At 39.4% G+C, this 14,435-nt stretch overlaps 1 protein-coding gene across 1 annotated transcript; it reads left to right on the top strand.

Annotated features, from left to right (window-relative positions):
• The first annotated feature begins 3,343 nt into the window (after nucleotides 1-3,343).
• Nucleotides 3,344-14,118, top strand: LOC107848227. The gene is made up of 4 exons (XM_016692935.2): nucleotides 3,344-4,258; nucleotides 5,208-5,392; nucleotides 13,231-13,305; nucleotides 13,426-14,118. Exons 1-4 carry the CDS (start codon nucleotides 3,649-3,651, stop codon nucleotides 13,783-13,785), a joined length of 1,230 nt encoding a protein of 409 aa, XP_016548421.2. The 5' UTR covers nucleotides 3,344-3,648; the 3' UTR covers nucleotides 13,786-14,118.
• Nucleotides 14,119-14,435: the final 317 nt, after the last annotated feature.

The raw sequence follows: 14,435 nt of genomic DNA, 5'->3' as shown, positions 1-14,435 counted from the left end.
TGATACTGAGCGACTCTGTCTGACAGTCTAGGTTCTGATGGAACTAGCTGAGTTTCGTACTGAGCTGAGTGACTGTATCTGACAGTTTGGAATTCTGTAAAACTATTTAAGTTCTATTACTGAGACTAAATCTGAGACTGTAACTATGGGAAGTAGTTCTTTAACCAACATGCCCCTAATAAGCTATAATAGCTGAGTTGGGGTTCAATCTGTAACCCCAATTGGAAGGGTGTCAATACCGCGCCACTGGTAAGGATAAGTTGTGGGTGATCCCTCATCTAACAGGTACTCTAAAGAGAACGGTGGGATTCTCATATAATAGGTTAAACCACCCCATCTACCCTCAGCTAGCAGGTTTGATGTCTCAACCTATGTTGGCTACGTAGTTCTGGAGCGCAAGGATTGCTTCTAAGAATCACACCCTCTAATAACAAGTGAGTTCCCATCCCTGGGCTCACTCGGTGATAAATCCTACTCCCATCTGAATAAACACTGAACATGATTAACTGAACTGAACTAGACTGAGTTCACTGAGTTTCGTTGACTGACGGAATATTACTGAGATCTAATAACTGTCTGAGATTACTGAGATTACTGGACTGATATTGAATTTACTGAGGTTTCCTGAGTCATGTAACTGACTGAATTTTATTGATCATGGCTTGACTGAGGTTATCATGAAACTGACACTGGCTCTAGGCACACAGCTAAATTATCAGGTACAAGTACCCCCAGGACTCGATAGCATGAAACTGACAAGACATGACACTTCCTGGACTCACGACCATAATCAACAATCCATAATACAATCATTGGAGAATTTCATGAGGCACTTGATTATCATGGTTTGGTACATGAATAGGAAAGCATATAAACATGTCATAATTTCATAGGCTAATCTCATGAACAATCCATCAAACAATTTCAATGCATAACTATAACATGGAAGTCATTCTGAACATAAGGGTGAAGCATAGGTTCATCATTTTGGTCACAATTGAGTCATAATGCATATTTCCTATTCTCTTAGGCATTTTGTCAAACACCTTACATGTATAACTATAAGCTTAGGCATGGATATTAAGTTAATTCATCATGGTTGCATAAATCAACATAATTTAGTAGATTTCAATCCATATGCTAGCATAAATTAATGAAAACACATTTAACAATTTCAACTTGGGTATCATACACAACATCAAAATGATCATAATCAATTCACAACATAAACATCACAATTTATAATTTAAAATTGGATTCTTGGACTTCATGGACGAAAGAAATCCCTGAATGAACACTTGACATACCTGGGTGGATGATTTCTTGAAGATTGGTGGAGGAAAGCTTGAGTTCTTGACTTGGGATTAAGCACCTAGGGTTTCTTGTTCTTGGGGTTTGACCTTTGAGAGAAACCCTAATCTGGTGTTGTGAATGAATAATGAGGTATGAGCTATGGTATGGTATAATTAGGGGTTAGAATGGGTGGAAAAAGATCCAAATACCCTTTTAAAAATGGCTAAAAAATCGCTGAACAGGATCTATGACGGCTCGTGCGCTGGTCCATCGCTGACTCGACGGTCCGTCGGCCTGACTGTCTCACTTGGACCAGAATAGGGACTTACGGCCTTAGTATCGACGGCTTGGGCGACGGTCCGTCAACCTGTCCGCCACACCTTAGCCAGAAGATTGACTTACTGCCTCGCCTGCGACGGTTTGGGCGACGGTCCGTCGCTAGCTCGACGGTCTGTTGGCCTGACCGTTGCTTTTGAGCAGTTCCAACAGTCCTCTGTAAAACGTCCATAATTTTTTACTCTGATACCGGATTTGGACGAAATTGGTATTGTTGAAAAGATAATTCAATTTTTCACATGATAAAAAGTTGAAATAAGGGAAATTCTTTTTTGTTTAAACATTAATCATTTAGGAATTCATCACTAACTCTTCTGGAGACTAGATTTGACTTAAAGAAAGTTCGGGGTATTACACGTGCATTATTCATCTAATCACTATTCCTTGATTCTTGTTGTTTAAGGGCTAAAGCCACTATCCCTGCACCTTTGTCTTCCATTATCGCTCTTTACTTTGGCATTGCATTCTTGGCTTGTGGTTTAGGATAAGGCTTAGGTTTCTCACCTTACTCCGATTGCTTGTGCTTAGCCTTTGTACAATCATGTCCCACTTACAATGTCCCACAATAGATGGGCCATTAATTGTACAACATTCCCTGGCTAAGCTCCTTCCCTTTAGGATCCAATACTTTGACTGCTTCTGGTAAAGGCCTAGTAACATCTACTTAGACTAACACTCTTGCATAGGAAATTCTTTTCATTGAGATGGTACATTCATCAGCATAAAATGAATCTCAATATTGCTAGCAATGTGACTTAGTGTATCCATATTCCAACAACTAAGTGGTAGGTTAAGAAACTTGACGTATTGCAAAATCAAAGTTATCGGTCCATGCTTTAATTATGACAGGTCTATTATTAACTATTTGGGGTCCTGAATAGAGGACCTCATTTTTGTCATCAAGGCTTACAAATCTTACCACAAAATAGTCATCATTGTGGTATAAAACTGTGGACTTCAAAGCAAAATGACACTGTCGTGCAATAAATCTTTCAATAGCTGCAATTGTTGGTCTGCTCCAATTATATACATAATTAGTGTCGAATTCCTCTTTGCACTTTCCCTTTTGATTTCACCTTATTGTAATTTAGCAAACTTCTCTCCATTTTGGATCTTTGGAGCTATACGCTTCAAGCTCATACCTCTAGCTACAAGGGTATACCCCTGGAATAACGTGTTCTATGTTTTCCTCTCAAACCCAGTTTTAGTCATTTCTAAATGCCTCTAAGTAGGATAACCCTCCAATGTAGTTGTGTTCCTCTCTACAGAGAACGACATTGTACTCTCCATTCTCTGTTTCTCCGGTCAATTTCCTTGTTGGTAGTTGTGTCCATAGCATTCCCTTGAAGTAACCCTCGTAGTTGCACTGTTCGTGCTCATACTAGATTCGATTTGGGTTGCTATACTATATCCATCATCGACAGAAGAGTTATTCTCCTTCTAGTTGGCATGTTGGGCACACCTCTGAGGGTGAGCTGGTAGTAGCAGATGTGGTAATCGATCGATTTAGTTTGTTCATCGTCAAATGCCCTAGGTTGAGTATTAGATTGTTTGACTTTGTCCCGTCCTTTCTCGATCTTTTCTGCCCCGTTGCTATAACCGGCGACAACACCTTAGAGTCGCACAAACATGCGTAAAGGAAACATGGAGAGTAATCTTGCGTGAGAAAAAGTCAAGGCCACTTATTTGAAGGAAAAACTTAAAAAATCACACCAAAAAAGGCAATCAGTGCAAAGACTTATAAACAACTGTAAATTTATCACTCATCATAATTGATCCATTCACTAGACGAATCATATCGATGCCACACAATTTTTCGGCCCATTTTGTTTTTTTTCATTTTTTTTCCTACAAAAGAAAAAATTCATTAATCAATCCACATCATCAAAGTCCAACTCTTCCCGCCGCTTCACTTACAGTTCCCAAACCCTCCAAAAACCCTTAGCTCCGCCACACTCCGTCATTTACGGCGGCGTAATCCTTCATTTATCTCTTCTCACTCCTTTGCTCCGCTCTATAATGGCGGCCACCACGGCGGCGTCTGAAACTTCCGAGGGTCCCGTCCTGAGCGTGATCAACAAGCGCCTCCGTGCCCTCCGCAAAAAACACAACCGCATTCTCCAAATGGAGAACTCTGTAGCTACCGGAAAAACACTCAACAAAGAACAAGAAGAAACTCTCCGTTCAAAGTCCTCTATCATCGCTGTTATCGACGAGCTCGAAAAGCTCCGTCAACCACTCGCCACCGCGGTAAATGAAAAAGTCAATGAAAAACTAGCTGTAAAAGACGATAACAATTGTGTTAAGGATTTGGTTAGCGTTATTTATTTTGGTAACATGTTTAAAACTGGCTTGGTTTCAATTATGTTGGAAAAGGCGATGCACGAAAGAGCGTGTTGTTTGAATTATGATTGTATGCCGGAAGCAGAAGACGAGTCAATCGACGCTATGAATGATTTGTTGTCCGAGAAGGACTTGGATTTGATCTCCATGTTTACTGAGCTACTCATTTGTCGTCCTGTTAACTCTACATTGTCTCATAAGGACGCTCTTTGGAGTTGTGTTGAGCATGCTAAGCTTTGGATAATGAATTCTGATAAACAGATTGTGCCGGAATCAAATGCTACTTGTGAGTGTGTATAAGTTTAAGTCCCTTAAATCCCATTTTATAGCACATTATTGATGGCTTACTCCCTCGGTCGCAATTTATGTGATGTAGTTTGACTATGCATGGAGTTTAAGAAATATAGCAAGACTTTGTTGGTTGTCAAAAAATGTAGTAAGACTTTGTAATGTTCAAAATTATCCCTAAAATAAATGAACTAAATGAATTTTTAAATAGGAGAGTACACATTTGTGGACTCTTTGCAAAATAAGTTAGACCAACAAGGGTACAATGTTGATTGCAGCATTAAATATTTTCTAAATAAGGTTGAGATTAACTAAAAGGAAGATGTGTTGATATAAATTGAGACAGAGGGAGTAGCTTGATGATGAAAAAGTTTAATATCTCATCAAAGTTTAAACTTCTTAACAATTTACATAATATATTTGTATTCTTGAAAGTTGTATAGAATGAGACAATGTCAGCATTTTGGGACATGGAAACGAGTTTCGTATAGATTGAAAAGGAGGGAGTATACATAATATATTCGTATTGTTGTGAGAGTAAATTTTACTCCTCCATCCCATTCTATAGCACATTATATATGGCTAAAATGATAGCTTTATAGTGAAAAGTTTTGTATCTCATCAATGTTTAAACTTCTTAACAGCAAACATAATACCCAGTGTAATCCTACAAGTGGGTTCTGGGGAGAGTAGAGCGAATGCAGACCTTACCCCTACATTATAGAGATTGAGAGACCGTTTTTGATAACACATTTCTTAACGGTGTATATAATATATTTGTATTCCTGAAAGTTGTAATACAATGAGATAATGCCACACATTTTTGGTACATGGAAAATAAGTGTCGTATAGATTGAGAAGGAGGGAGCATAGTTATAGCAATATCCCCTTTTTAGTTAAAATTGAGGTGGTTGTTTGTAGATACTTATATTTCTAGTTTGTTGCAGATGCTGGTTTGAGATCCAAGTTGAACAAGATCATGTCTTCATTGTATTTTACCACAGAACCTGTTTTTAGAGTGGAACAAGCTATTGCAGAGCACGAGTCTTATCCGGTGCCAGTAGAAGAGATGGTTGTGCCTGTCAATGCAACCATGCAGGTGGAGAGTCCAGTTGTGCGACATCAAGAGAAGGTAAATGCTACTTTGGGCTACCTCTAAGATAGAATATCTAATGCTAACTTCAAGAGGATGTAAAGCTATGAAATTGTTGACTTTTTAGATGTTACCCATGTTTGCCATTGCCTTATAGTTTATAGTAAACATAGCAGTCAGATTGTGTTTAATTAAGCCCTATACTATTTCTGCATATGCCAAAACACACTTTAGCACATTGCTAAAACTTATACGTCAAAATCCCAAAGCTTCAATTCTTTTTGGTTTGCGGAAATCGAATAGACTTTCATATTGTTTCGTTGTGCCGATCTTTTGACTAGTCATTTTTTTGACCTGAACCTTGCTATAATATTGTAAGCTTCTCCCTTATTTTTGTTTTATTTTGTGGTGGGAGTTGGTGTAAAGAATGGATCTTGGGCCTAACTCAACCTCAAAAGCCAGTTCATGAGGGGAGGATTGCCCAAATCCATATAAGCAAACCACCAAATCCATATAAGCAAACCACTAGTCCATTCCCCAACCAATGTGGGACTTTTACCCACTCTAACACCCCCCACGCCCAGGGCCCAACTAGCACTGGCGCGTGGACCGGGAGCCTAAACGGGGATGGACCTGGCTCTGATATCATGTAAAGAATGGATCTTCGGTTTAACTCAACCTCAAAAGCTAACTCATGAGGGGAGGATTGCTCAAATCCATATAAGCGAACCACTAGTCCATTCCCCAACTAATGTGAGACTTTTACCCACTCTAACAGTTGGGACTTGTATTTTTAATGCTCCACAATTTCCTTTTTTTTTCTTTTGAAACTGGTAACTTTATCTATTTCTGTAATGATCAAAACAGTACATAGGTTGCACTGAAACCATATTTACAAGAGTACCGTATACACTACTTCCCTGCTATTACAATGAGTGTTTGAGTGTAAAACATCAATAATAGTCACAATGTCATTTGAGTACATTTGATTACACCAAAAACACAAGGTCAAAATACAATTCAGCTTGACTTGCTCCATACTATTCTCGATGATCTCATAACATTTGAGGTTCCTCTCCTTCCAAATTGTCCACCAAATCAAAATTGACCACCAAATGCATGCTGGGACTATTCTCCATTTTTTCTTGTCCTTGGCCAGCACTCCTATTTCCTCCCAGCTCTGCAAAGCTTCTATGACTCTCCAGGCATGGACCATGATATGTTCTTGAGACTTATGAATAGTCTCCATAGCTTGCTAGTTGCCTTGCAGTGCAGAAATAAGTGTTTACTGTTTCTGCAATTTCACCACAAAAGAAACACCTAGAGCATAATGTTATTCCTTTCTTCATCAAGTTTTCTTGTGTGAGCACTGTTTCCTCGGCCAACAACCAAAAAAAGCATGCAACCTTGTGGGGAATTTTGACTTTCCATATATGTTTCCAAGGCCAGTTATGAGTCTGGTGATCAAGTTTCCAGTGTTATACTTCATGATTCTTGCTTGATGCCAATCATCTTTCCAGAAGTCAAGCTTCTTACCATTCGCTACTTTGATTTTGGTGTTTGATTTGAACTCCTCCCATAAGGCCCTGATGGATTTCCACAAACTCACCCCATATGGAGTAGTGACTTCTTTAGTCATCTAGTTGTCCCCCTCCTCATACTTAGCTTTAATTATCTTACTCCACAAAGTCTCTAATCCATTAGAGTACTTCCAAAGCCATTTCATTCTTAGAGCCTTGCTTTGTTGCTTGAAATTCTTGATCCCCATACCTCTAAGTCTCTTGCCCTTTGTCATTGCTTTCCACTTTTCTAGGTGGTAACCTTTTCTTTCCTTGTTTCCTTGCCAAAGGAAATTTCTCTTGAAATTGGAATAGGGACATTCATATATGTTGGAAGTGCATCAAGAACAGAGTTTATGAGGGTCAATTGCCTCCCAGAGAAAGATATCGCGACTTCTACCTAGCCAACTTCTTTTCACTCTTCTCAATTAGTCCATTTCATATTTCTATGGATTTGGCACCCAATGGCATATCCAAGTAGATTGGTAGGACACCAACGTCACTTCCTAAGATAGCATTCAACGCTTCCATATTTGCCACCTCATCATCGGGTACAAGAAGCTTTTCCTCCCGTTGGCACGTAGTCCGGATATTTCTTCAAAGAGTACCAAAATTAGCCTTAGGATTTTTAATTGATCTTCTTCAGCATCACAGAATATCAACGTGTCATCTGCATACTAGAGATGAGTAATTTCTAAACTCTCCCGTACAGCTCTAGTAACTTCAAAACCCCTTAGCCAGCTATTAGCCAGCTATTGTTACTGGTAGTTTTTGTCGTGTTGTTTAATCCCTCCATGGCTAAGATGTACAAAAATGGGGACAAGGGTCTCCTTTTCTGAGGCCCCTTTGTGATGTAAAAAAACCTGTTGGTGATCCATTGATCAATATAGAAAGCCTTATTGTTGAGATGCAGAACTTTATCCACTGAATCCATCTTTGTCCAAACCCCATCTTTTCTAGGACACACATAAGAAAACCCCAGTTGACATACACAATTTCCTTTATATTTTGCTAAAATAATACTCCGTTCGTCCCATTTTATGTGTCGCCATTTGACCGGACACGAAGTTTAAGAAATAAATGATGATTTTGTAAAGTTCACAAAATTGCCCCTTTTAAAGTTTACTTTTTAATTGTCTTTTCTTATAAAATGGGACCTACTACGTATAAATTAGGGATGATGCCATTAAATAGTTACCAAATAAGGAATGATGACATTCTTTTTAGGACGAACCAAAAAGGAAGTGACGACACATAAAATGGGACGGAGGGAGTAGTTGTTTGTGCTATAAGTTGTGTGATAAAAAGTTCATGATCTTCATTAGTGTGGATTTTTGTGCTGTATTTTTATTGTGGGTGAAAAATTGAGGCTTTTGCTAGTTTAGATACCATAAATATCATCTTGAAAAGTAATAAATATCTAGAGATAAAAAATCACTATAGTTGTTAATTGGAAGTGATGGTTAAACACTTGTTTCAAGTATAGGGGCTAAGTGTAAAGTTGGTTGCAAAGGAAAATGAATTATCTCCTTCAATGATGCAAGTCATTATTTCCTGATCTAATCTCAAATTTTTTTCATTAGGAAGCATGTACAATAGTTTAAGGCAATCAATAACAATATACATAGTATAGTCCTTATAGTGAGGTCTTGGTAGAGTAGAGCGTACACAAACCTTCCCTCTATTTGGAGATGAGGTAAAGAGGCTATTTTAGATAGACCCTGGGCTCAAGGTAGAAACAATTTTGAAAAGGATGTAATGGAAGTACAAGAGATAATAAATAGTAACAGAAAAGTACTATAACAAAATAGTTGCGATAGTTGCGATGGATGTGAGGGTATACTAGGCAAGATAGGATTAAAAATGAGGATATTAGAGACAAGATGGCAGTGACTTCTGGGGAAGATAAGATGCGGAAAGTGATGTTGAGATGGTTCAGACATGTGATGAGGAGACACATGGATGCCCCAATTGCAGAAGTGTGAAAGGTAGGTTATGGATGGATTCAGGAGAATTAGAGGTAGATCAAAGAAGTTTTGGGTAGAAGTGATTAGATAAGACATGATACAGTTGCGACTTACCGAGGACATAACCTTATATAGGAAGGTGTCGATGATGCGTACTAGGGTAGAAGGTTAGTAGGTCGGAGTGTATTCATACTAGTAGGTAAGAGGGCATTGTCTTGTTGCTCTTAGTTGTAGTTGTAAAACTAAATAGAAACTGATTTAAAAAGGAAAACATGTAACGCTATGCAAACAAACTGTCAATGTGTAATTTGTATTTTTCTGCTTTTTTTCATCTTCATTTATCTTCCTTTTGATTATTGTCTGTAGTTCTTGGTGCTTTTATCACTTACTTGAGTAACAACTCCTTTAAATTTAGTGGCTTTGTTATGCGATAATTAATCTAGGGTCACGTTCTCTATCTGGGACGGAGGAAAGGGTCGGGAGCTTCAAGAAGCAACTAGGCTTAAGATTGGGATCGTGGAACATGGGGTCTTTGTTGGAGAAATCTATAGAGCTAGTTAAGATCCTGAAGAAGAGGAAGATTAGTATAACTTATGTTCAGAAAACTAAGTGTGTCAGAACTAAAGGTAAGGATATGGATTGGTCTAAGTTGTGGTATTCAGGTGAGATGAGGAGTAGGAATAGAGTAGGCATTTTAGTTGATAATGACCTTATATAGCAAGTGGTAAAGGTTATTGGGGTCGATGATCGGATTATATGGATAAGTTAGTCCTGGGATAGCTCACGTTGAATGTTATTTAGCGCTTATGTTTCGCAAGCGGGCTTGGATGAGGAGGCCAAGAGGCATTTTTGGGAGGATTTGGACAAGGTTGTGAGAGGTATCTCGACCATCGAGACGCTAGTTGTAGGACGAGATTTTAATGGTCACATTAGGGCAACCGCTAGGGGCTTCAACAATGTGTATAAGGGTTTTTGTTTTAAGGATCGTAATGAATGAGGAGTCACACTTTTGGATTTCGCTAGAGCTTACGAGTTGGTGGTCGCTAATTTGAGTTTCTCAAAGAACGAGAACCATTTGGTCACCTTTTGTGGCGCGGTGGCTAGGACTTGGATTGATTACTTTCTCTTTAGGAAGGGTGATAGACCTTTGCAATGACTGCAAAGTTTTTCTGGGGGAGAACCTTACGACTCATCATAAGCCCTTGAGTATGGATTTGGAGATTAAGATAAAGAAGAAGAGAATGGGGTTATGGTCGTAATAGGATTACATGGGGTGAATTGACTTCTAATGGACTCCAGGGAGAAGTTGGTGGTAATGAAGGCTTGGAGTAGTAGTGGGGATGTGATTGATATGTGGATAGGTTTGCTAGTTGCGTAAGGGAAGTGATAAAGGCATGTCGAATGGAAGCTCTTGCGGTCACCGAGGAGACTGGTAGTAGTGGAGAAGAAGAAGGCGGTTTATGTGCAATATGTATCAAGAATGGGTAAGTCCAAAATAATCTACAAAGGAGATGATATTCCATGTGCAACAAATTTTTTCTTTGTAACATGGAGATGGAAACAGGTGAGCATTTGTTTCTTCATTGTAGTTTCTCAAGACAATGCTGGGAATTGTTTATGAACATGTTGGGTGTGTCTCTGATTATACCACATAAGATCAGTAGTCTGTTGGAAGTTTGGCAAGCTCAAAGAGTAGGGAGAAGTGCGAAACAAATATGGAGGACTATTCCCATTTGCAGATTTTGGACTGTTTGACTGGAAAGGAACAAGACATGCTTTGAGGGGAAAAGACCACAGATTGCTAGCGTATAAAATAAATGTATCAAAAACCTGTTTTTTGGTGTTATAGCAATACTTTAGATAAGTTGCCCAATATTTGGATTTTCTGGATTTTTTAGGGGGGAATATATGGTATGTATATGGAGATGTTGTAGCTTTGTCTTGTACTTGGTCTTGTACTATCTTGGTACCTTTTGAATAAAAACTTTTACCCATTAAAAAAAAGGTGGCTTATGTGCAGTTGGTGGAGAGGAAGGATGAGGAGGATGAAAGGACGAAGAGAGAAAGTGTATTGAGTGGTGAGGAAGGAGGTCAAGTTAGCGGTTACGACGGCTAAAACTGTAGCTTTTGTATGCTTGTACTAGGAATTAGAGGACAAAGGTGGGATAAGAAACTGTACAAACTAGCCAAGGCGAGAGAGAGGAAGACCAAAGACTGAGATCAAGTAAAGTGCATTAAAGATGAGAAAGATAGAGTATTGGTGGATGAGACACTCATTTGACGGAGGTGGCAGTCATACTTTCATACCCTTCTGAGCGAAGAGTTGGGGCGGCACTTTGATAGGCAGCGGGATTTTGGGGATTGTGAGTCAATTAAAGTTAACGATGTTAAGTTTGTTATGTGCTATGTTACTCTGGCTTCAAAAATGTCAATAGGTGCATGTGGAGTTCTCCAAAAGTAGTGTATTTTTGGAGAATTCGACACGGGTGCGACATAAAAAATGAAGAGTCCGCGCAACTTAGGTTATGCGTAAAACGAGCAGGGGCAAAGCAATCAGGCCAAACGAGATCCGATCTTGGTGGAGTTTTGAAATAATATTGGTATGGCAGGCTTGGAGTGGTTGACTGAGTTGTTTAATGTCATTTTCAGGATAACGCAGATGCCTGAAAAATGGAGGCGGAGTATGTTGCTTTCGTTGTACAAGAACAAGGGTGCCATCCGGAATTGTAATAATTATCGAGGTATCAAGTTGTTGAGTCATGCTATGATAGTGTGGGAGAGAGTGGTGGAGAGAGGGATCAAGAGGGGTGTGTTGGTTATCGAGAAGCAGTTTGGATTCATGTCGGGACGATCTGCCACAAAGGCTATCTGCCTTGTGAGGAGATAGGTGGAGCAGTATAGGAAGAGGGATTTGCACATGGTGTTTATTGATTTGGAGAAGGGTTATGACAGAGTCCTTCTGGAGGTTTTTTGGAGATGCTTGGATGCTAGAGGCGTAGCTGTGGCTTACACTCGGACAATTAAGGACATATATGATAGGATCGAGACTAGTGCGAGGACAGTGGGAGGAGACTTTGAACACTTCCCAATCATTATGGGTTCACTAAGGTTCAACTTTTAGTCCGTTTCTTTTTGCACTGATTATGAATGAACTGACGCCATATTTCCAAGTAGTTCGCTGATGACAATTTTAGTTGATGAGACTAGGAGCGGAGTTAATGCTAGGCTGGATTTTTGGAGACAAATTCTGGAGTCTAAAAGTTCAGGTTGAGCAGAACCAAGATGGAATACAGTGTAAGTTTAGTGATGGGCTACATAAGGATGATGTAGAAGTGAGTTTTGATACAAAAGTTATCCAAAAGAAAGATAGTTTCGGATATCTTGGGTTTATTATTAAGGATATGGAGAGATTGACGAGGAAATCACTCACGTACTGGTACAAGATGGATGAAATGGAGGCTTGCAACTAGAGTTTGGTGTGAGAAGAAGGTGCCTCATAAACTTAAACGAAAGTTCTACAAAGTAGTGGTTAGACCAACTATGTTATATAGGGTAGATTTTTGGCTAGTTAAAAACTCTTACATTCAAAAGACGAAAGTGGAGAAGATGTTGTGATGAATGTGTGGGTATACTAGGAGAGATAAGATTAAAAATAAGGATATCTGAGATAAGATGGGAGTGACTTCGGTGGAAGACAAAATGCGGGAAATGAGATTGAGATGGTTAGGCGTGTGATGAGGAAATGCACATTGCCCCAGTGTAAGAGGTTGACTATGGATGGATTCAGGAGAGGTAGAGGTAGACTCACGAAGTATTGGAGAGAGGTGATTAGAAAGGACATGGTGCAGTTGCTATTTATCGAGGACATGACCTCTGATAGAAAGGTATGGAGGATGCATATTAGGGTAGAAAGTTTATTTGTGTAAAGTAGAGGGTAAACTACACATTCTCTCTTCTCCAAACCACTGATTTCTCCTCTAGAGAAGGATAATGTATTTGGCTCTTGACAGTCTTTTGTGCAGCACTATCTGAAAACAGAATATTAGAGTCTTTCGTGATGTGTTTGGAGAGAATTTTGATGTCTTATGTTGTTTTTTCATATATTCACGACTGATATATTGGTGTGTGAACCTCTAGAATTTTATCAATAGTTGTGCTTCTAATTTCTTGTCTCTAAAATCTGGTGGAACACCGCGTGTGTTCTAATAATGGTACAATAATTTGTCAAATGACTACGCACAGGTATCCATTTTTAGCACTTCTTTTCTGTTTTTTGTTGTTCTTTTTAGAAGTCCTTGCTGTAGCTTTTGTTCCTCCATCGTCCAACTTCAAATGTTTATTTGTTTCCCAGGAAGAGGAACATGCAAATTCTCAAGCTGACAAATCTAATGGAATTCATGATAGCTCTGCAAAAGAACTCCACCTGGTATGCATGTTTACTTCTCCGAGAATGCTTTCTCAAGTTGAATGTTGTTATTCACGTGATACCCCATAAGGCTATAAATGTTAACTTTTCCAATAAAAAATTTACTTTGATGGGAAACAGGAGGACTTGTCCGAGCAACATGCTGAACCAGAAGAAGTTGGACATGAGGGAGTTGTTGAGGATCTGAAGGATGCAATTTTTGATAATCAGCAATCGGTTCCCTGGAAGTCCCATCAGAACTACAGGGGTAATCGTGGTGGTGGTGGGCGTGGCCGTCGTGGATACTCCAATGGCCATGGAGGTCGTGGTAGAGGACGGTTTTACTATGATGACCACAGCTACTTTGATCAACCTGGTAATTACTACCCCAGGAATTATCCTAATTATCGGGGAAGGGGTGGCAGGGGTAGCCGTGGTGGTGAGAATTATAGCCACTATGCTTCAGGCCATCAAGCTGGCAATGTGTCGGCTGTTTCATGATTGTTTAGGTGAGCATATGCTATACCGCTTTTGTTAGGGAGGTGATGAAGCAATTCCCAGGGAACCTGAAGCTCTAAATGTGTTTTAACTGTTTTGCTTTTGTACTTCCTGTTTTATAGCTGTGTATGAACTTAAAGAAGTCTTAGAGCGGATCATTAAAAAAAGGTTAAGAGTAGTGTTTTTTGAATTCTACAACTTGCAGATCAATTTTGAGTCTTAGGTGCTACTAGTTTGATCTCAGGTGAAATTGTACTATGTCTGCTATGGACACAATAGGGCTGAGTTAGTAAGAGCTACCCTTGCTATTATGCAAATGTGCTTTTAAGGCTTGTATTTTTAATAGTTGTGCACCGCCGCCATGGGATGGTCTGCAGGGTTCATGACTACTCTTACTATTGGATGCTTACCTAGCCAGTGTTTATAGATCGGCTCTAAAGTATAGCCTTTGGGCATTTATCCACCCCGATAATATTAGACTTGCGTCTGATATTTGCGCATGTATTGCGTAGCCTTACTGACAAAACGTAGACTGTTATTTACTTTGGTAGTAAAACAACCTACCTAGTGTAGTCTCTCAAGTGGGTTTAGGGTAGAGTAGTGTGCATGCGTGCTTCTCTTACCTCGAGAGGTTCTCGATACACTCTTAACTT

Source organism: Capsicum annuum, chromosome 11 (genome assembly GCF_002878395.1).
Source record: "Capsicum annuum cultivar UCD-10X-F1 chromosome 11, UCD10Xv1.1, whole genome shotgun sequence".
Classification (NCBI taxonomy): Eukaryota; Viridiplantae; Streptophyta; class Magnoliopsida; order Solanales; family Solanaceae; genus Capsicum; species Capsicum annuum.
Note: the sequence above shows the minus strand (reverse complement) of the source record. Positions and strands in the feature narration are given on the sequence as shown.

What these genes read in the sequence shown, in the direction of transcription:
- LOC107848227 (XM_016692935.2), top strand. Translation starts at nt 3,649, where the DNA reads ATGGCGGCCACCACGGCGGCGTCTGAAACTTCCGAGGGTCCCGTCCTG. An exon ending in GCCGGAATCAAATGCTACTT is followed by an intron (nt 4,259 to 5,207) that starts GTGAGTGTGTAT and finishes AGTTTGTTGCAG; the next exon opens with ATGCTGGTTTGAGATCCAAG. An exon ending in CTGCAAAAGAACTCCACCTG is followed by an intron (nt 13,306 to 13,425) that starts GTATGCATGTTT and finishes GATGGGAAACAG; the next exon opens with GAGGACTTGTCCGAGCAACA.